The following is a 22,002-nucleotide window of genomic DNA, read 5'->3' as shown; positions in this document are numbered from 1 at the left end:
TTTTATGAACGTGTGATGTATTGCAACATCAGAGCAAGTCAAATTTGTAGTTTCTTAGGTCTCATTTCATCAAATTATAGGTACGCGACCCGATCTGACAAAGTTACATTGTGCGGTTTTAGCCGATAGAGGGCCGCAAAGTGAATGCAGAAGTGCCGTTCACCCTGTTATGAGTTGATGAACCACTGAAATAATTTTGGAAACATTATGTTACAGTACGAAAAACTCTTTAGTGTTGCTTTAAAAGACCTCTGAAGTCTACAAAAAGGAGCCGAAGCTGCCATCTTTGTATATATGGAGATCCAAAAGTTAGTTGAAGCTAATTACCTATGGCAAGTTGCATTGTAAAAATCAAGGTTTAGGTTCGCTACCTAAACATACTGAAGATCACAGTATCCACTCGAGGGCAGATGTGTAGAACAAATGTCTGCTTTTCTGATTTCCTCGTCCCCGCCAGAGTTTAACAGGTGCGATAATTACAAATCTTCATGTTATTTTCCCATAGGAGAAATCGCAAGAAACCGGATCTCCTAATATGGGCAATGATGGTAGCTTTGCTGTAGGCAAACTTCAGAGGTCTTTTAGAAGGAGGGGCTAGGAGGGAAAGAAGGAAGGAAGGTATGATGGGAGGATGGACAAGCACTTACAGAAGTAGAAGTGACAGGTGGTACCTTGTACCAGGTGAGGGAGCGGAACTTGGGGCCGACACGCCCTGCCTCACAAGGCAGGCGGACGTTAGAGTAGCACTCAACATCTTTCATCTCCGTCAGAGCCTCCGAGGACCCACTCAGACACACCTCCATCAGGAACAGCAGAGCTGCAACATAGGAATCACATGATTGTCCAATCAGAGGAGGTCCAGCACACATCACGTAAACTTGCATACCACCTTATAGAATACACATAGTCCTGCATGCACCACCTTACAGAATGCATAGTCCTGCATACACCACCTTATAGAATACATAGTCCTGCATACACCACCCTGTTTCCAGCAAACGTGGACAGGAAGCAGGAGAGATAAATGTGCAGGGTTCCAGCCTGAGCTGCAGGGCAAAATCCAATTGCCGGCTGGGTTTGCCCAGTCTGCTAAATTCCCAATGTGGCCCTCTAATCATACCCCCGTGTAATTGGCTGATTCAGTCCCTCACTCTCCACCTCAAGCTGGTGCATCACCCAGGTGGGGGCTATGCATTGGTGGTGGTCAGGGAGGTTCCCCCCTCCACTGTGAAGCGCTTTGAGTGTCTAGAAAAGTGTCATATAAATGTAACGTGTTGTTGTTGTGTTTCAGAACCTTTGGACCCTGCCAATGATGTAGCTGTGGAATCTACTAGAACCTTGAGACCCTTCCGCTAGTGTAGCTCTGGAATCAGAACTAGAATCTTTGGACCCTGCGGCTGCCATTGACACTGCCAGAGAGGGTTAAAGCAGAGCGAGAGGCACAAACATTTGACAACTTCCGTGTTCGATTATTGCAGACATGAGTAAGTCCTCGCTGACTTACCAATAAATTGGTTAGTAATCAAGGATCTTTGATGCAGCTGTGGAATCAGAAACAGAACCTTCAAACCCGCTAGTGTAGCTGTAGAATCAGAACCAGAATCTTTGGATCCTTCCACTAGTGTAGCTGTGGAATCAGAACTAGAATCTTTGAACCCTTCTACTGGTGTAGCTGTGGAATCAGGACCAAAGCCTTGCAGGAGAAAGCAGGACCCTTCTGCTAGTCGTGTGATCAGACCCAGATCCTTTGGATGCTGCCATTGCTATTGCTATTGATGCATCTCCTCGTGTCCTGTGGGTGCTATAGTTCTCATGTTCAAACTCTAAACTGTGACACGTGATCTGAATGTGGTGATTTTCAGCCGAGGCCAGAATGAGGTCGACCTCCCAACTGTCTGTGGCCTCCAGTGTGTAGACTAGATGTGGAAAACCCCCCAGAGCAAAATAAGGCCGGGGCATGCTGTACAGAGATGCATACTGCGTGTGTGTGTGTGTGTGTGTGTGTGTGTGTGTGTGTGTGTGTGTGTGTGTGTCAGTGTGTCAGTGTGTGTGTTAGAGAGAGGGAGAGAGTGTGTGCGTGCGTGCCTGCGTGCATGCCTGTATATGAGGAGAGTTAAAAAGTATGTGTGAAGTCGATGTGGTTTTCAGCCCTGGATGTGCTGTATAGACATACAGTGTGTGTGTGTGTGTGTGTGAGAGAGAGAGAGAGAGTGCGTGCGTGCCTGCATGTATATGAGGAGAGTTAAATGTATATGTGTGTGTGTGCGTGTGTGTGTTTGGAGGGCTACATTTGGCTGTATTGGCTTGTTTAGACGGGCTAGTTTTACACATTATGTGTCTTTTCAAAATGTCTTTTGTCAGATTTTTTTAAATTTGTGATATTAATTTGTAGTATCTTTGAATCTATTTTTTATCAAGTCAAGTTTATTTATAGCGCATTTCATACACAGAGGTGATTCAATGTGCTTTACATAAACATGATCTTAGTTGATACAGTGTTTCCTGTTCATCATCACCTCTATCAGGTAGAGCCCCAATGTGCTGTGCAGGGTCTAGGTGTGAGCTGTGCAGGGTCTGTGGGTGTGTGTGTGAGCTGTGCAGGGTCTGTGGGTGTCAGAAGTTCTCCCAACACCCTCCTGCAGCTGATGTTAAAGCAACATTAAAGAATTTTTCGTGCCTTACAATAATGTTCCCAAAATCATTTCAGTGGTTCATCAACTCATAACAGGGTGAACGGCACTTCTGCATTCACTTCGCGACCCTCTATCGGCTATAACCGCACATGTACATTTACCACATCGGGTAGCGGATCTGTAGTTTGATGGAATGAGACATAAGAAACTACAAATTTAACTGGCTTTGATGTCCCAATACATGCATCATAAAATCATGCAACATACTCTACCTTGTCTGTGGACATCGTTATTTGCAGAGTACATAAATAGCGCGTGTACGACAGAGGAAAAGTGCTTGCTTTAAAGAGTCGTGTGTTAAGATGAACAGTGTAGCCTAGAGTCCATTTTTATTTTTTTTCACCTGGATGGGTTAACCTACAGTACATACAGTGTGTGTCTCTGTGTGTGTGAGTGTGTGAGGTATCTGTGTGAGTGTGTGTGTGTGTGTGTGTGTGTGTGTGTGTGTGTGTGTGTGTGTGAGTGTGTTTGTGTGCGTGCTTGCTTGCCGGGACATTCTAGAATGCTTAGTCCTACATGAAAAAGCTTGAGATAACTTGGCAACTATTTCATTGCTGAACTTGTCAACTATTTCAACTTAAAGAGGACATAGAATGGATGAACTGAGTATTGAACTGTGTTCTCTGATGTTAAAATAGTATATTCAACTGTGATCTACTATATATATACAAAAAACTCTTTTGCAATTTTACAAGCCCAATTAAAACCTAATATTTATAACCTTGTATAGCTTATAACCTTGTATTGAAATGGTCCTTTTGACTAAATTGCGCCCTCTTTGGCAATCACAATTGAACTTCAATGGCTTTGCGATATTTGACATCACAAGTAGGCTTTGTTCTAATTCGCCCATTTTTAGTGGCTATTTCTAAGTTCAAGATTTTCATATAAAGGAGGCACAACCATGCCTCATGTTCATGATCGCTCTTTGGTTATGCACAACCTCTCCTAATTCATCAAAACCAACACAATAATGGTTTCCATATGTTTCCTCTAAGCCTTTTCCTTATAGGCTTCAGTGGGCATCAACTGAGAGGAAAATGCTTAACTAGCCTATCTGACATAGATAGGTTAGTCTTTGGTTTTCGATTATTGATTTTTTAACAGGTTAAAGTGTTTCTGACAAGATGATTAGTCATTGTTTTGGGACACAATGGACACTATTTTGGCGGTTAGAGACAGATGGTCAGAGGCACAACTTTTATAAACATTATAGCCAGTCCTCTTTAATGTGACTTCAGAACTCAGTGATCAATGATCTGATTTATCAATCTGATACCTGTTTTCAGTCACGTTAAGCAGTTTCCTCATAATTGGTTTCTATGGGAAAACATTTAATGTAAGATAACATCCAAAATCATTGGATTCTAGTTTTGATTTTTCACAGGTATGAATAGAGTCAAACATGTTCACCCCCTTTGATATTTTCCCCTAGTATTCCCTTTATAAATATAATCATGGTCAATATAATTTCCATTTTTGACATCAATTTACAAAAAACTCAAAGTCAAAGCGAAAGCAGATTTCTAAAAAGTGGTCTTAATTACAGTTTTTGCCCGATGCTTGAACACTATACTGTAGACCCATTCTTAGACTAAAGTAACACAACTTGAAGTTTTGTTGCCATATCTCAAACACATGTACCTATACCTTAAACAAAAGTGCTGCTTTGCACTCTAGTTGCAATTCTGCAACACACTTACTCCTTTATGCAACACACTTGGTTCTGCATACTACTCTCTGTGTCATACATAAGACACTTCGTTCAAAAATGAAATCTCAGAGTACCATTTGTTAAACACATATATCCAAAATACAAAACACATCGGGTAATTGCAAACTCTCAAATACACACCTGAACGCAAAACTGAACGCAAAACTGAACACCAATCAGCCATCTACAAAAAGCCCTCAGTTTTGCCATTGGAAATGGTGATGTGAATGGTTTCTTTTCCAGTGTTGTGTCATGTTTACGTGTGTTTAGAGTTTTGGCACAATGAGTGAAGTTTTGCAAAAGGTATTCAAGCAAATATGTTTTATAAAGTAGACTATGTGTTCCTCCTCATCTGAAAGTGTATGCATGATGCAAGTGTGTTTCATTTTGTCACCAGAGTTATATTTTGACAAGGGATTGTTAAGTTTTGATAGCAGAGTTTAGGTACTGATTGTAGAGTTTCAATTTGACATAGATGTGAAAGGTATATTTCCTAGTGTTGTGTTATGTTTACTTGTCTGTAGAGTTTTGGCACAGTGAGCGAAATTTTGCAAAATGTGTTCAAGCAATGGGCAAAAACTGTAATTAAAATACCTATGATGTAGAATAAGGAGTTCCATAAGTATTCACCCCCTTAAAATGAAAAGGGTTGCTAACGGAAAATGTCACTGTTTACAACAAGAGATTTCTGACATAAATTTGATTATGTCAATTTGAATGTTATAAAATGTCCCCTCATTCTATGGAACTGAAAGCAGGACGGACACAAATAGAGACGTGTGTGTGTGTGCATGTGTGTGTGTGTGAGTGTGTGTGTGTGTGTGTGTGTGTGTGTGTGTGTGTGTGTGTGTGTGTGTGTGTGTGTGTGCATGTGTGTGCATGTGTGTGTGTTCCACTTTTCTAGGGTATTTTTGAAGATTAACCAGAACCTCTGAGGATGCCATAACCAAAAAAACAAACCACGCAATCAAATGAAACCAAACATGAGGGGTTCACCTGTCAAACGCTATAACACCGTCACCAATATACTACATTCCCCCCTATCAAACACTATACTGTAACACTGGTATACACACCCAACCCACCTATTAAACATATACACACACAGCCCAGCTATCAAACACTATACCACTGGTATACACACACAACCCACCTATCAAACACTATAACACTGATATACACACACACAACCCACCAATCAAATGCTATAACACTGGTATACACACACAACCCACCTGTCAAACACTACACACTACACTATACACACACAGCCCATGGAACACTATACACACAGCCCACCTGTCAAACACTACACACTACACCTATGAAACACTACACCTGTTAGACCACTCCAGTGCTCAAGAAAATGCCACATACACTTTTTTTGTGAATAGCAAATTACTTACACAGTCATTTAGAAAGTGTAGTATTAAAGGCTCATTTGCAGAAACGTAATGTTTTTATGGCAAGTGTTTAATGTTCATTTAATTTAAATTAATCTAGATCTAGTGCTACTGCCTGAAAGATGCTATATTCAGTCTGAAAGCATGATGCTATCTTGAGCTATGGCCTATGCAGTTCTGTGGTCTGGGGCAGAGAACCACCATGAACATCTGAGACAAGCTTCTGAAGAACAGCATCACCAAAATAACCACCAAAAGATAGCTACAAGCGCCAGCTGTTAAGATTCATGCATACGTATTGGTCACTTATGCTTTGATAGTTGTTGGTCAGAGCAAAATTAGAAACATGTTGTGCACATAAAATGGTAATAAAATAAAAAAAATGTCCCTTTATATAATCGCCATACATTGGCATAGACTACAAATACATGTAAGATTTCAGTGAAGGCCTTGACCACTTTGCATATATCAATATTACGATATATTAAAATCATTGGTAATTACATAATCCCGAATCATAACATGTTTACGAGATTACTCCCAAAAAAACATTTTGCTGGACAATGGAGTTGCTGGCAGAAAGTTGCCTAAAATAGTCAGCAAGCAATAATTAGGCATGTTTACAGGGTGTTATATGAAAAGGTATTGTATTCAAATAATTTATGCTGCTTGACAGTTGATTCTGAAGATGTATGCAAAATGAATTTATCAAAATAAAAGTATCAAAGTTTAACACAATTTGATGACGATAAAACCTCCAATATATGCTAGACATCATCAAAAGAACAGCAAAACTGAAACAACCTGCGATTTGTGACTGAATGCAAATAATTTACATTTTGACAGGCTTACAGAGTTTGTTATGTCTCTGGATCCAGTCAGACCCAGTTCAGATAAATTAACTAACTTATGTGATGATGAAGACACAGTTGTTCCTAAACTCACCATAAATGCTCATTGTCAATGCAGCCCACTGTTGATACACATACACTGTTATCCAGCACACCTATAAGTGAAGACGCTCTGATAGACGGGCTATGAAGCTGCCAAGCCACATCCTGTCAGTCAAGAGACGATGCGCAGACTGACTAGAAGAGGCGACATCTTGTGGTCAAATTGGCAAATTGTACCACACACAGTTTTGACAGCAGTATACAGCTAGAAGTGGAATGTTTAATTTGAAGGCTTACATACTACTGCAGAAGTTACCAGAGTAGGCTAATCCTGCTTGGTACAATGCCACTACCTGCCTAGTATTTTTTTTTTAAGTGAACAACAAAAAATTTCACTCAGTCGAGTCTCATTTGTTTCCATGTCACATGAGTGACTATTTCTTTTATACTTTAATACTTATATAATGTATTATATTTTGCCATATCGAAACAGCACACAAACATAAGCAGCACACATCATATGCGAAAAGTGACATGTATAGTTAATTGAGTTTTTTTGTTATGTGTGACTTGTGATGTTTTGTAATAGTCACTCAGTTGAGTGGTATTTTTTGCTGGCATAACGATGTATCTTCCTTATATAGTCTACATTTGTAATTGACGTCTATATTTTGTAATATTACTTACATATCACTTCATATGCAAAGACTGACATAGTGACATATAACTGACTGACTTGATTGACTGAGTTTTACTTTACTTCCACATTTGACATGATTATGCATTTCAACATGTACAGCATAGTGCATTAATTATTTTAAATGTGTGTGCCATCATCACGTCTGGTATAGCCAGTTCCATTGGGTTTCAGTGGAAGCTAATTGTTGCAGCCAGTTAGATGACAGCTCTACCTGTACCTTCACCTTTATTACAGTAATTCCATGTGCATTAGCTGCATTGTTTACAAGCTGCAAGACAGTGTTTTGTGCAAGTAAAAAAAAAACAGAGCCAAATAATACCATATTAATTGCTCTAAATTTGAAAAAACAGTGTATAAACTGTGGCTAATACTTGGGAAATTACGGTAGATAAGCAGTTTTTGCATTGTGACAGGGTGCATCTGAGCGAGCAACTGCAGATCTGATCTGAGGAGTTCTTGTGTGATTATTTGACTTACAATAAGTCTTCTAAAATTCAGACACAAAAACAAATGAATGTGTCTGAAATGGATTAAGTAAATTTACATTGAATTGTTTTAACGGCTTAGCTGGAAGATTCAAGAGAATTGTGCACTTTGTGGTAAAAGCGTGATATTTGGTACACTCATAACAACAACAAAACATAGATATTGAGATATCATAAATTTGTAATATTGTGATTGTGGCAGCCATTTTTCAAAATTGCCACCATTGACATCAATTCGAATTTTCTGATAAATGTTATCTTATTATGTATAACCTTATAATGTGATATTGATCATCTAGTTAGTTAAATGTTTTATTTAGTTAAATAATTAAAACGTCAAGATCTTGGCCCTCTGGGCAGTCATCGAGTAGCTATTTTCCTATGCAAGTGAATGAGGATGCATACAGGAGGTGGCGAGATATACTACTGCCATATATAGACCTCTGAAGTTCGTCTATAAAAAGGAAGCAAAGCTGCCAACTTTGCCCATATCAGGAGATCTGGGTTTTAATCGAAGCTAAGTTAATGCAGGTGTGTTATTTACAAATCCCTGTGCTGTTTTCCAGTAAGAAAAAATCTCAAAGTACCGAATTTCCTTATATGGGCAAAGGTGGTAGCTTTTTTTTTTTGTAGGCGAACTGCAGAGGACCACCGGAGTTACAACCTAATCCCATGCATTTCTATGGAGGAGTGCTGTGCTTCATTGGGCAGTCTCTGGTGAAGGCAACTCTGGTGTTGATAACCAGCCGTTGAACCCATATATGGGGTGCCTCTCAACATCTCTCCTCTATCCTCAATGCTCGTTCCCACTGATCTATAACTAACACTAGATAGACTATCCCATTGTTGCCACCCCATCATTCTTTATCTAGATCAGTGAGGACGAGGATCGAGGAAGGAAGGGAGGATGTATAAAAGACCAAATGAGAGGCACCCATGGTCTCCCACACTGCCCTTTGAACATGCTCCGGTAGTGCACATTTTATTGGAGGGATCACATCACATTTAGCAGTTGTCCAAAGAGCCTTACTGTACATACTGCAAGTCAACCATATCATAAGGGATGACATTGTCCCCTGGAGCAACTTGGGGTTAAGTGCCTTGCTCAAGAGCACAAAAGTGGAAGCCAGGAATAGATTCCACAACTTTCAGGCACACTAGCCCAGCTCCTTAACCACTACACCACCACCACCCCACCGGGTAGACTGTACAGTACATTGTGCCTCTTGTGCGCGAATAACTTCCTTCTTGCTTGGTCTATTTCTGTGGATGTGCTGGCTCGGACACACAACAGCATAATAAACCTCTGGTGGTCATCACCTCCTTTGAAAAGAAGATCATTTTACAGGGCATTTGTAATCTCTGGGAAGACATTTTTCCTATGTCCAGCAAAGTGCTGTGTTACAGCCAGTCACAGCGTAAAACAGTGGAAGAACATGTGCCCTCTCCGGCCCAAGCCCAGCTGAAACTTCATGGGCTGCTTGAAAACTCTTTCCAGTACCAAATGCCAACCCTCCAATCAGATTTGGGAACCAATAGGATCCTATAGGATTGACAATCAGATTTAGGAATTGGACATTATTGGACAGTATTCCTAAATCCTATGGGATTGTTGCTACTGGAATCCTATAGAATTTCCAAAATCTGATTGGAATCCTACAGGACTTTTGATAATTGAACCAGAGTTCAGAGTTCATCCTTTGGCTTTGGTCCCTTAGCTGCTGCCACAGCCAGAACCACAGCATGCCACATATGTAAGTATCAACAATTTGGATCATCATGTTCTGATGACCATTTCTTACTGCATGGGCCACTTGTAATAACATGCAGCTATCAGCTTCCTCATGTGTGCATGGACAGTTCTGGTAAGAGTGGCTTGCTGACAACGAACTGTTTATCCTCCTGCACAAGACCAAACCGTTTCAGCAGAGCATCTGAGAGGAAGGTGAACAACTCAGTATTGTTGCGGTTGACTCTGAGGAGGTTTTGCAAGAGCAGAATCTGGGAAAGGCAAAACTTTCAGACTGGCGTTTTCCTAAAAGAGTCTGACAAGTAGCCGTCCCACAATGGATCAAACCTGGTCACATGTTTAAGTTTGGTCAAAGGGACTGCATAACACCACCCCCTTTGATGCTAGCGTTCATTTGCTCATCGATGGTGCTGGTGTTGGTATTATTGGTGTTGGTGTGGTGATGGGCCCATGGTGCTGCTGGTGCTGGTGTTGGCGTGGATGGACCCAGTGGTGCTGGTATCAGTATGGATGGGCCTGGTGGTGCTGGTGTTGGTGTGGATGGGCCTGGTGGTGCTGGTGTTGGTGTGGATTGGCCTGGTGGTGCTGGTGTGGATGGGCCTGGTGGTGCTGGTGTTGGTGTGGATGGGCCTGGTGGTGCTGGTGTTGGTGTGGATGGGCCTGGTGGTGCTGGTGCTAGTATTGATGGGTTAGGAAGGTCTCAGCTTGGTCAACACCTACAGAGGACACAGAGGGAGATAAGGTCACACATGGTCAAGCGCACCATCTCACACACATAAACACACACCATCTCATACACACGAACACACACCAACTCTTACACATAAACACACACACCACACACACATGAACACACACCATCTCACACACATAAACACACACAATCTCATACACATGAACATACACACACCATCTCATACACATGAACACACACCAACTCTCACACATAAACACACACACCACACACACAGAGACAAAAAGAGGAGGCCTGCTCTGGTACCCAACCCTTTGCTGCAGAATCATCACACACACACACACACACACACACACACACATACACACACAAAGCACGCACGAACGCACGCACACACATACACACACAAACATGCCTACAGGGGCATTTTGCTTATCTACTTTGGTTCTGATTCAGCAGCAAATGTCACACTCACTGCTGAAATGTATGTAATGACCTTGAGGAGATGTTTATAACAGAGCACTCACCTTGAAGCAGGCAATGACCTTGAGGAAATGTATATAATGCACCTTGAGGAGATGTTTACTGTATAACAGAGCTCTCACCTTGAAGCAGGTGATTTTGAGATGTTTATAACGCAGCTCCGACCTTGATGACCACCACGCAAATGAAGATCTTGAGGAGGCTTAGAGACAGGAAGCTGAGGGTGGCCCATCCTGCATGCACCTCCAATTCGACTGGCAAGGAGGTCACTTGAGCAGTCCTGGAGCTGAGAGTGGACGTCACGGGATCAACACAGATCACTGGCTCAACACAGGTCCCTGGTAAGGTAAGATACCCACAGGTAAGATTTATACATCCAGCATGTGTGTGTGTGTGTGTGTGTGTGTGTGTGTGTGTGTGTGTGTGTGTGTGTGTGTGTGTGTGTGTGTGTGTGTGTGTGTGTGTGTGTGTGTGTGTGTGTATGTGTCTGTGAGTGAGAGAGAGTGAGAGAGAGAGAGAACTTACAACACAAGTTTAAATATCTTGTTCTATGCATTCTTCTGTATGATTGCTTTGGCAATGCAAATACCTTTTTTGTCATGCCAATAAAGCACCTTTGACTTTGGATTTGAATTTGAATTAAGAGTGTGACAGTGTATATGAGCCTTTAGCACTGTTGTGTTGGTGTGCATTGGGTGGAAGGGTGTGTGTGTGATTGTGTGTGTGTGTGTGTGTGTGTGTGTGTGTGTGTGTGTGTGTGTGTGTGTGTGTGTGTGTGTGTGTGTGTGTGTGTGTGTGCGCATCCTCACCTAAATCCTTTGCAGAGACCTTCACTAGGACACTAAACACACACTATACCACCTGGCAACATCAAAGAGTGCCGCAACTCTCTCTTTCTTTGGCTCTGCACCTGGCTATATCTGTGCTAGTCATGGAGAGGGTTACTGATGCATGTGCCTACAGACTGGTACAAGATTAAACTACCAATCACAAGCAGGGAAATTACTTTAATACCAAAACAAAGAGGGATGATGCTGTATCATCCAATCATAGATGGAGAAACTCTGCTCCAGTTGCATAAAGGGACACAGGTGTACCTACCAATCAGAGAGAGGGGAAGTGGAGGTGTACCAACCAGTAAGAGAGAGGAACACTGGTGTACCTACCAATCACAGAGAGGGACATTGATCTACCTGCTAATCAGAGGGAGGGACACTGGTGCATCTACTAATCAGAGAGAGGGGAAGTGATAGTGTACCAACCAATCAGGGAAAGGGACCCTGGTGTAGTTACCAATCAGAGAGAGAGAGACTGCTATACCTACCATTCACAGATAGGTAGATGGATGAGTCAACGTTCTGCTCCCCAAGATCTGCTCTCAGGAGGCACTCGTAGGTGCCTGTGTCATTGGGTGTCACCCGGGGAAGGATCAACTGCCCCTCCGGTCCGAGGGCTGCTTGACGGGTGTAATTATACAGTGTGGTTGTATTCCCCTTCCTCAACAGGATACGCATCCGGTTCTGCAGCTCAGAACACAGAACATTGCTAGAACCTTAAATCACAACAACACCGCACACAAGCAGGGTGTGATTTGTAGGGGGTGATGGTTTCCTGTCGTCTGCTAAATCATTTTTTATATCCGGTGGGGACAAGAGACCTACTTTTAACTCTTGAAAACCATTTTCAATGTCAATACATCAGAGTAGGCTATTCGGTACTGACAGACGCCACATATTTCTAAACGTCATCAAACACAAAAGCATTGTAACATTTTAGTGCGGGAACTTGACCAGAGAAAACAGTGCAGAGCCAAATATTAAACACGTTCAGAACAGCATATCGTCCTGTTTTACAGGAACTGCTTATAAAACAACAAAACTAACATCTCTCCATTGTCCATGAATGAAAAAACATCCCCCCGTTTTTGTTTGTTTGTTTTTTTGTCAAATCGCACCTTGCACACAAGTACACTACCACACATCGTTGTTTTTTCAGATACAACAGAAAGGGCAACGCCTAAGAAAGGCAAACAGGTTTCTTTCCACTTCGTCTTACTTACTTATTTTAACTATTTTACGTATTCATTTATTTTGTATTCTTTCTGTGTTATTACAGTACATTCCTGTTCAGTATAACCATGACCATATATGTCCATATAATCTCGGCCAAAGTTTCCAGTGGGAAACATTCTGTTTGGGGGCTGCTAACGTCTGCAGTTCACACCCCAGAAAGCTGACTAAGATTTTCCAGTGTGGGTTCATAAACTCACTCACTGACTCTTACCCTGACTACAGATCAACTGCTGAGACAGTGGTCTTTAAAGTGTGGCTAAAAACTAAAGGAGACAGAGCATGTGCCATCAGGAACCCGAAGTTCTGAAACCACCTCCCTGAGTAAATCAGGTTTTGGGAAGAAATACCTTCTTAAGCAAATCAAGTTCAGAGAGCCTTTAGAATTTACAGTCATGACCGCTCAAAACACACAGGTCCTGCTAATGGGCGCTCACACACAGAGGTCCTGCTGAGATTACCTGTTCTACTGATACAGGGTGTGGATGAGATGTGGGCTGGGAGCACCTGGTGCACAGGTGAGTGAGGCTAGGCCTCGGGAAGTACTTACAGATGCATTTGTGTCCGGTGGTACCTTGTACCATGTGATGGAGCGGAACTTCGGGCCGAGTTGCCCCACATCACAAGGCATGCTGACGTTAGAGTAGCACTCTATGTCTTTCATCTCTGTCAGAGCCTCCGAGGACCCACCCAGACACGCCTCCATCAGGAACAGCAGAGCTGCAACTTCACCTGCAACACATAATCGCCCAATCAGAGGAGGTCTGGCACACAACAATCACACAATCGTTCAATCAGAGGAGGTCTGGCACACAACAATCACACGATTGTCCAATCAGAGGAGGTCTGGCACAAAACAATCACACAATCGTCCAATCAGAGGAGGTCTGGCACAAAACAATCACACGATCGTCCAATCAGAGGAGGTCTGGAACACAGCAATCACACAATCGTCCAATCACAGGAGGTCTGGAACACTGCAATATGATTATAACCATTGCATTGAAATTGCCCAAGTGCGGTGAATGTTTCTCGTTTAGTAGTTTAAAGACACGTGTGTATGGAAGGCCAGTCAGTGTACCTGTCTACAATTCCAACATGAAGACAAAAGGTTTCTCAGTTTGGCTGGGCAGTCAGATCTAAGAAGACGGTTGGTTGTTCTAAATCTGATCCATTTGAGAATGATAGGGACTACTTACGATTTTGGGCACTTTAAATGCTGCAGAAATGTTGTTGTGTCCTTCCCCAGATCTGTGTGTTACTGTAACACAATCCTATCTCGCAATGCTCTCGACCTCATGGCTTGGTATTCACTCTGACATACACCACCAACTGTGAAGCCTTTTATAGACAGATGTGTGCCTCTCCAATGAATTCATATAGGCACAGATGGACTTCAATCAAGTTCTAGAAGCTTCTCAAGGCCCATTGACAGAAGTATGCAAGGGTCAATTATAAATCATATACATTTTACAATTTTAACATGAGTCTGAAACATAACAAAATCTGGAAAATCTTAAAACTTCCCAAGTTCATAGACTAAAAAAAAGGCATACATTGGCATAGAATACAAGTAAGCAATCAGTGAAGGCTTTGAATGCATTGCATATTGAATTTCAATATTTCGGTCACCATTAAAATCAGTGGTAATTAAATAATCATGATTCATATTGTGTGCCAGCAAATGTTTACACAAGACTAATCCCAACCAAACATTTTGCTGGACAGTAAAATTGCTGACAGACGGTAGCCTAAAGTAGTCAGCGAGCTATAATTTACAGGATGTTAACTACGGGTAGAGTTGTAAATGTATATGTTCAAACCATTTTATGCTTGACAAACTGATTTTGAAGATGTAGGCTGAAAATGAATTAATTAAAGTAGTTTCAGAGATAAACACAAAATAATGGCCAAGACATCAACAGACTAAGGCTGTACAGTATATGATTAGTTGTTCATGGTGAACTCACCGCAAATGCTCATTGTCAATGCAGCCAACTGTTGACACACACACACACACACACGCTGTCAACCAGCACACCTACAGTATAAGCGAAGAGTTCTCGTTGGCTAAATATCAAAGCTCAGAGCCGAGGCCACATCCACATCCTTCCTGTTTGGAGACGAGGCGCAGGTTGACTTGAAGTGGCGACATCTCGTGGTTACTGAGATAAAGATTGTGCTGCCTTTAAAAAATGAGCTATTCCAAAGATCCTACGTACAGTATGACAAGTGAACAACAGAACATTTCACTCGCTTGACTAAGCAACTTTCAACTTTATACGTTTATACTACTATATTTAGAATTTATTGTATTTTGTCATAATAAAGCAACACACAAACATGAGCTGCACAATTCATATGCAAAGACCGAGACAGTAGCATGTAGTTGACTGACTTGAGTTTTACTTTATTTTCACATTTATATTATATTCATTAATTATTTATATTTGTATTATTACATTTATGTATAGATGGAAGATGAAAAAGAAGAGATTAAGCAGAAAGGGCCACGGCTACTATCTCGACATACTGTAAATAAAGGATGACCGTAAATTAATGTTCCTGTTGTTCCTGAAGAACATAGCTGGCCTGGCAATTGGAAGATTTAGATTTTATTTTCATCAAAGATAATTTACGAGGAGTGCAGTAGAGTCTGTGTATGATGTTATAATGAATCATCTGATGGTTGGGATTATGCAATGATAATACTATTCTTGACTAGACTGTGGTCCAATTGATTATTAGGTGCAATTGAGAGATCATGGCTCCAGTGACGATCAACTAGCAGAGGTTTTTCTGCACGTTTAGTGATGCGTGTGTAAAGAGACTGAGGAGACCAAGCCTCAGGAAGATAGAATACCACAACTTTTATTGATCGGATGGGGCTCCAAATTCTCTTCCCATGGGACTCCATATGCCCGTATAGCACTATGGAGTTGCAGGTAGAAGAAAAAATAAGTAACAGGTAAATTGTAATGTGACTTCAGGTCTTGAGAAGATCTGAGTATTGATTCCTTTACCTCTCCACTGATGGAGGGAAATCGAGTGACCACCCAAGCGATGGGCATAATTATTAAATATATATATAAACTTTATTACAGGCTCTAGGCCCAACAGCAAAACATACAACATCAAAAAGGAAGGTGAGGATAGAATTTCTAATGATTGTCAAAGTGTGATTCCATGTTTCTCCATGCAACAATATGTGAGATTCACTAGTTCACATTCCGAAATTTGCACAAAGACATAAAAGCATAATAGAAGAGCATGTTTGGCGAAGTCTCTGGCCAGGGTCCTGAATCACGCGGAATCACACCGGAGTCGACTGCGCAGGCAGGAGTCGGGCAGGATTCCGCCATGCACCCCTTTATTCTTTACCTATGAAAGATGGGAGGTGTAAGGGGAGATGGTGGGCTGCGAGCGGAGTAACGCCATTGCTGAAGCTTCAGCAAGTAGACTGCAAATAAGTAGCCTGACTGATTGAAGAAGGAGGCGTGGCAAATTCCGTCATGCTCCTCCCGAACTTCCGTTAGTGAATGCCATTTAATGAGCCAAACTTGGATTTACAGGTTTTGGGAGGGATATTAGAGTAAATTAAATTCTGAAGACTATGTGGTCTTACTAGATTTTCCTCTAACGCCAAGCTACTTGCGCCCCCAGATTTAACCAGGTATGAAGAGGTTGTAGAGTTGAGGACCAGAAATAACCTCCAGAGAGTGTTTGCCTCTGCAAAATGGACATTTTGATCCGTGGGTGTTTCCCTTTCCAGACATACTGTACCTAGACACTAATTTGTGGAGTTTCTCCCATTGTCCAGCAGGGGGTGGTAAGGGCAACATTGTACTTCAGAAGTCGACCTGTGGAAGGATTGATGATTGGCAGCTCTTGCTCGAAATGAATTGGGAATGGATGACCAGCGCTTCAAATCAGCTTGCACCTGCCTGAGAGTCCAGTTGAAATGAAGAGAGACTGTAGTCTGAATTGAAGGACATTTTGATATTTATAAAATGGTCAACCACTGGAAATATCGCTTGGTAAAGGCGCTTACCTCTATCGTTGAGAGGAAGCTGGAAGGATACTGTATTCTAATATATAACCTTACTGCCCTTATTCTATTTTTACTGTTCTGTATTTTCATTTGAACCTTTTTATGTTATTGTTGAGTGTTGTACTTGAGAGCAAAGATTAAGCAGAGTTAAATTCCTTTGTTTGTTGATGCAAACCTGGCCAATAAAGCTGATTCTGATTCTGATGCTGATTCTGACTGTAGCACACATGGCACGACAGGTCCACCGCTCTGCGCCTCACATGACAGTCGGGTGGTGCTAGTGTTGGGAAGTCTGGGAATTCTGTGAGCTGCTGCTTCCCACTCGGTAGCTCTGGGAAGGTCTCAGCTTGGTCAACACCTGCAGAGGACACAGAGGGAGATTAGGTCACGCATGGACACACACACACACACACACACACACACGCACATACATCCACACACACACACACATCTTGTACGTTTCACACTGAGTAAACGTGTGGGCAAACAGGGGAGCAGATTAACCACCATCCTCGCTGAACACTCAGCTGCCCAGGAAATAGCACCCACCCACACACACACACACAAAAAAACACCCTGACATGTTTACATCGTCCTTGACTTTTGGGGGACTTTTTTAATTTCCTGCCTAGTTTCCATCCTCCAATAAAGTCAGGTAACTGTAGCCTGAAGTGTAGTCTTTTTTGGAGAGTCAAAATGCCCCAGTCTTAGGCTGGGTGAACTCTGCCTGACCTGCCGGTGAATTTGGATTTCGCCCGGCAGCTCAGGCTGGAAACCTGCACATTCACCTCCCCTGCTTTATCTCCTGTCCACAACCTTTGGCTCCAATCACAAACTAGCTCATCCAAAAGACGCACAGGATCGTTGGTCTGATTGGTTGAAGGATTATCCAAGCGTACAGAGTCCTATGACCGATGCCAACAGAGCTCGACAGTCCCGTCCCTCCTCTGAGAGAGCACTTCTCTTGTGCAGTAGAAGTAAAGCGCAGACTCCCCATACCAATGTTCAATCTTAAAGGATTGAGCTTAGTATGGTGATAGCCAGACTACCCCGGTCTGCCTATCTCTAGTTTTGGTACTGTAAGGAGGAATATTATACCACAATATATTTTCCCACTTATCTACGTGTTCTGTCTTTACCCGGTGCACCAATGAGATTATGTTGAACAAGTTTAATTTATTTATATATATTTGACCATCATCTGACTCCATAAGACGAAAGCTATATAGTCACACTGTTGATGACTATGAAATATCTGTCTACAATAAATACTAAGTATTTCTAGACTTCTCTCTTTGCAAGGCCTATTTTGCTTAATCACAATGAGATCCAACCTGATATCAACAGTTATTCTCTAGTACATTGACTTTGGCACCCCTGTGCAGTTTACCATTGTCCGGTCAGTGACATTTAGGCTAGTTTGTCTGGATCAAGTCAGGCCTGACTTTAGCACTCAGAGGCCTACCAGCTTGAGGCAAATTGAAACCAGCACAGTGACTCCTCGAGTTTGACCAGCCCGCACAAGCCGCTCAGTTTATCTGAGAATATTCACTGTTATGATATCTGATCAAACAAAGACCTTGCTTAGAACTTCAATTCTCAAGAAAAGAATATTACTGGTTACCAATTAATATTACATTTATTGTAATCTTTCTAATACAATCAATAAAGGTATAAAGGTACAAACAATAATAAAGTAGCAAAGAAAGTTAAAACCTCAACCTAAAATAAAGTTACTCTTACCAAGGAGCTCTATAAAGCGGAGAGACTCCATTTCCTTACCTGAGAGTTCTGCTAAGCAGAACCTCTCTTACCTTACCCAGAGACCTGAAGCCAGAATCCCTTTTGAGTTACTTGTTATCTATCCTTAAGTATCCACACAGAACAGGGGGGTTTCTTGTGAAGTTCCACACTGGAAATTAACATATAAATGCTATAGCTACAGAAGGGGCCTTGGCCTTCACAGGGTATTGTCTTGTCATTACAAAGGCAATGGAAAGTTCCTCATCAGAACACAAGCCACTTTTGCCTAGATCACCGGAAAACATATTTACACTTATTTTACAATTGTACCACTGAGACCCTCTTACTTCTCGCATTGAGACATTAAAAATGATACCAAACACAGATACATTATCACTTGTCATGAAACAGATACATTTTAGTTTTCAGCATTAGTTTTCTGAGATGGATGTAGAGGGAAAATGTAGGTGTGTCCGAGAATCCCTGGCCAAATGGCGGTCCACACAATGGGGGCAGTCAAATGTAAACAGACCACCTGAACATAAAGGAGTGTCCCGCCGTGAGGTCGTCTCCCCCGTCTGCCATCTTAGAAAAACTCATGAACGGGAAAACACCCAGCCTTACAGTACAAAGAGCAGAAGTACCTTACAGATAAGCCAATGGGGGCATGTTGATTCTAACGCAGCTTATGGGGGCATGTTGCTTATATATATTGGGGCAGCCGTGGCCAGCCGTAACCCCTCACTGCTCCCCGAGCGCCGCTGGTTGGGCAGGCAGCTCACTGCTCCAGGTTAATGTGTGATTCACATCACTGTGTGCTGTGTGTGTTCACTAATTTTGTTAAATTGGGTTAAATGCACAGAAATGAATTTCCCTCACAGGATCAAAAAAGTGTATATTCTATTCTATTCTTCCATTCTATAAAACATCCGGATCATGATTTTGAGATGTTTAGAATGGAGCTCCCACCTTGATGGCCACGACGCAGATGAAGATCTTGAGGAGGTTTAGAGAGATGAAGGCGAAGGCAGCACTCCCAGCATGCACCATTACGCCTGGCAAGGGGCCCTCCTGAGGAGTCCAGGAGCTGGGAGTGGACGTCACTGGCTCAACGCAGATCCCTGGAGCATGAACAGCGCAGGTAAGATTTATACTTTCAGCATGTGTGTATGTGTGTGTGTGTGTGTGTGTGTGTGTGTGTGTGTGAGTGAGAGAGAGAGAGAGAGAGAGAGAGAGAGACCTTTACATATGTTTAAATATCTTGTTCTATGAGTTGTTTTGTATGATTGCTTTGGCAATGCAGATTCCTTTTTTTGCCATGCCAATACAGCACCTTTGAATTTGTTACTGGAATTTGATAAGATTTGTTTGCTGTGCATAGATGGAGACACTCTGCTACCTTCCAATTGCAGAGAGGGGCACTGGTGTACCAACCAATCAGAGAGAGGGACACTGGTGTACCTACCAATCAGATAGAGGGGAGGTGGCGTACCAACCAATCAGAGAGAAGGACACTGGTGTACCTACTAATCACAGAAAGCGTCACTGACCTACCTACTAATCAGAGAGAGGAATACTGCTATACCTACCATTCACAGATAGGTAGACGGACGACTCGAGATTGTGCCCCCCGAGATTTGCCCTCAGGAGACACTCGTAGGTGCCTGTGTCATTAGGTGTTACCCAGGGCAGGATCAACTGCCCCTCTGGTCCGAGGGCAGCCTTGCGGGTGTAATTATACTGCCTGCTTACATTCGGCCGACTTTCATTCCATATCCACCTCAGGATTCCTGTCCGGTTCTGCAACTCAGAGGAAAACAGAACACAAAACATCACTAGATCCTCGAAGGAGACATAGAATAAACCATTTTTGTCTTGGTTTTGATGAATTAGGAGAGGTTGTGCATAGCCAAAGATCAATCATGAACATGAGCCATGATTGTGGCTTCATATGAACATCTTGAACTTAGAAATAGCCACTAAAAAAGGGTGAATTAGAACAAAGCCTATAGTTGTGATGTCATATATTGCAAAGCTATTGAAGTTCAATTGGCGTTACCAAAGAGGGCGCCATTTAGTCAAATGGACCATTTCAATATACCCAGCCTAAATATAAGGTTTTAATTGGGCTTGTAATATTGCAATTGAGTTTATTTGTTTATATAAATCAAAGTTGAATATATACTATTTTAACATCAGAGAACACAGTACTCAATTCATCCATTCCACTGTATGTCCTCTTTAAATCACCATAGCAGGGAGAACATTATTTTACTCGGAGACTTGTGTGGAACTATTGTGCCCTGAGGTATCCGACTTGATGTCACCCTTGTATCACTTAATCAATACTACAGATACAGCTACAGTAGTCTCATACCTTTTGGAACCCATGCTAAAGTTTACTAAAAAGAGGAATATAAAATCATCTTTTGGAAATTGATCTTAATGCCTTAAGGAAATATCCAACCTTTACAGTAAGGACACCAATTTTCTTTGTGAATGAATAATGTATCGTAAATAAATGTTCTTCCTTAAACAAGTATTCACAGCCTTATGTTAAATTCCCATAGAGGCATGCAGATTTTAATTTTGAAAGGCCGGTTATTTCATGGACCCAGAAATACATCCTGATATAGTGCCCTTGGCCTTTGGAATTAAAACAGCCCCACATCATCACCCTTCACCATGCCTTTGTTTCATTATTATAATCATATTTTTTCTTCTTTTATTTTTCTCTCCTACTGTGTTAAGTGTTCCAAACGTAAAGCACTTTGAACTGCATTCTGTGTCTGTGTGTTATACATATAAAGTGTATTATTATTATTGTTGTTGTTGTTGTTGTTGTTGTTGTTGTCATTATTATTATTATTATTATTATTATCATCATCATACCCAAAGGCCCAACTGATGGCCGCTGATATGAGATGAGATGTGTGCTGGGAGCACCTGGTGCACAGGTGAGTGAGGCTAGGCCATGGAAAGCACTTACAGAAGTAGAAGTGACAGGTGGTACCTTGTACCAGGTGAGGGAGCGGAACTTGGGGCCGACACGCCCTGCCTCACAAGGCAGGCTGACGTTAGAGTAGCACTCAACATCTTTCATCTCCGTCAGAGCCTCCGAGGACCCACTCAGACACACCTCCATCAGGAACAGCAGAGCTGCAACTTCACCTGCAGCACAGAAATCACATGATCGTCCAATCAGAGGTGGTCTCCGACACAGCAATCACATGATCGTCCAATCAGACGAGATCACCACAATGTGATTGGTCAACAAAGAGTTGCTAGACTACCCCGGCCACTAGGGGTGTCTAGATGTCTAGG

General features: G+C 42.0%; 1 protein-coding gene across 5 annotated transcripts in view; it reads right to left on the bottom strand.

Annotated features, from left to right (window-relative positions):
* Positions 1-21,795, bottom strand: part of LOC134087367 (uncharacterized) — a 29,510-nt gene extending 7,715 nt beyond the window's left edge. For 2 of the 5 annotated variants that reach the window (XM_062540813.1, XM_062540814.1), the window contains exons 1-2: positions 6,756-6,838; positions 648-817 (exon numbers count right to left, since the gene is read on the bottom strand). In XM_062540813.1, the coding sequence (XP_062396797.1) occupies positions 648-817; positions 6,756-6,768 (183 nt within the window). In that variant the 5' untranslated portion in view covers positions 6,769-6,838. Of the gene's footprint in view, positions 1-647; positions 818-6,755; positions 6,839-21,691 lie in introns of those variants that run through there. The other 3 variants (XM_062540815.1, XM_062540816.1, XM_062540817.1) reach the window with 2 other exon arrangements.
* Positions 21,796-22,002: the final 207 nt, after the last annotated feature.

This window comes from Sardina pilchardus, chromosome 7 (assembly GCF_963854185.1).
Source record: "Sardina pilchardus chromosome 7, fSarPil1.1, whole genome shotgun sequence".
In the NCBI taxonomy this organism is placed as follows: Eukaryota; Metazoa; Chordata; class Actinopteri; order Clupeiformes; family Clupeidae; genus Sardina; species Sardina pilchardus.
Note: the sequence above shows the minus strand (reverse complement) of the source record. Positions and strands in the feature narration are given on the sequence as shown.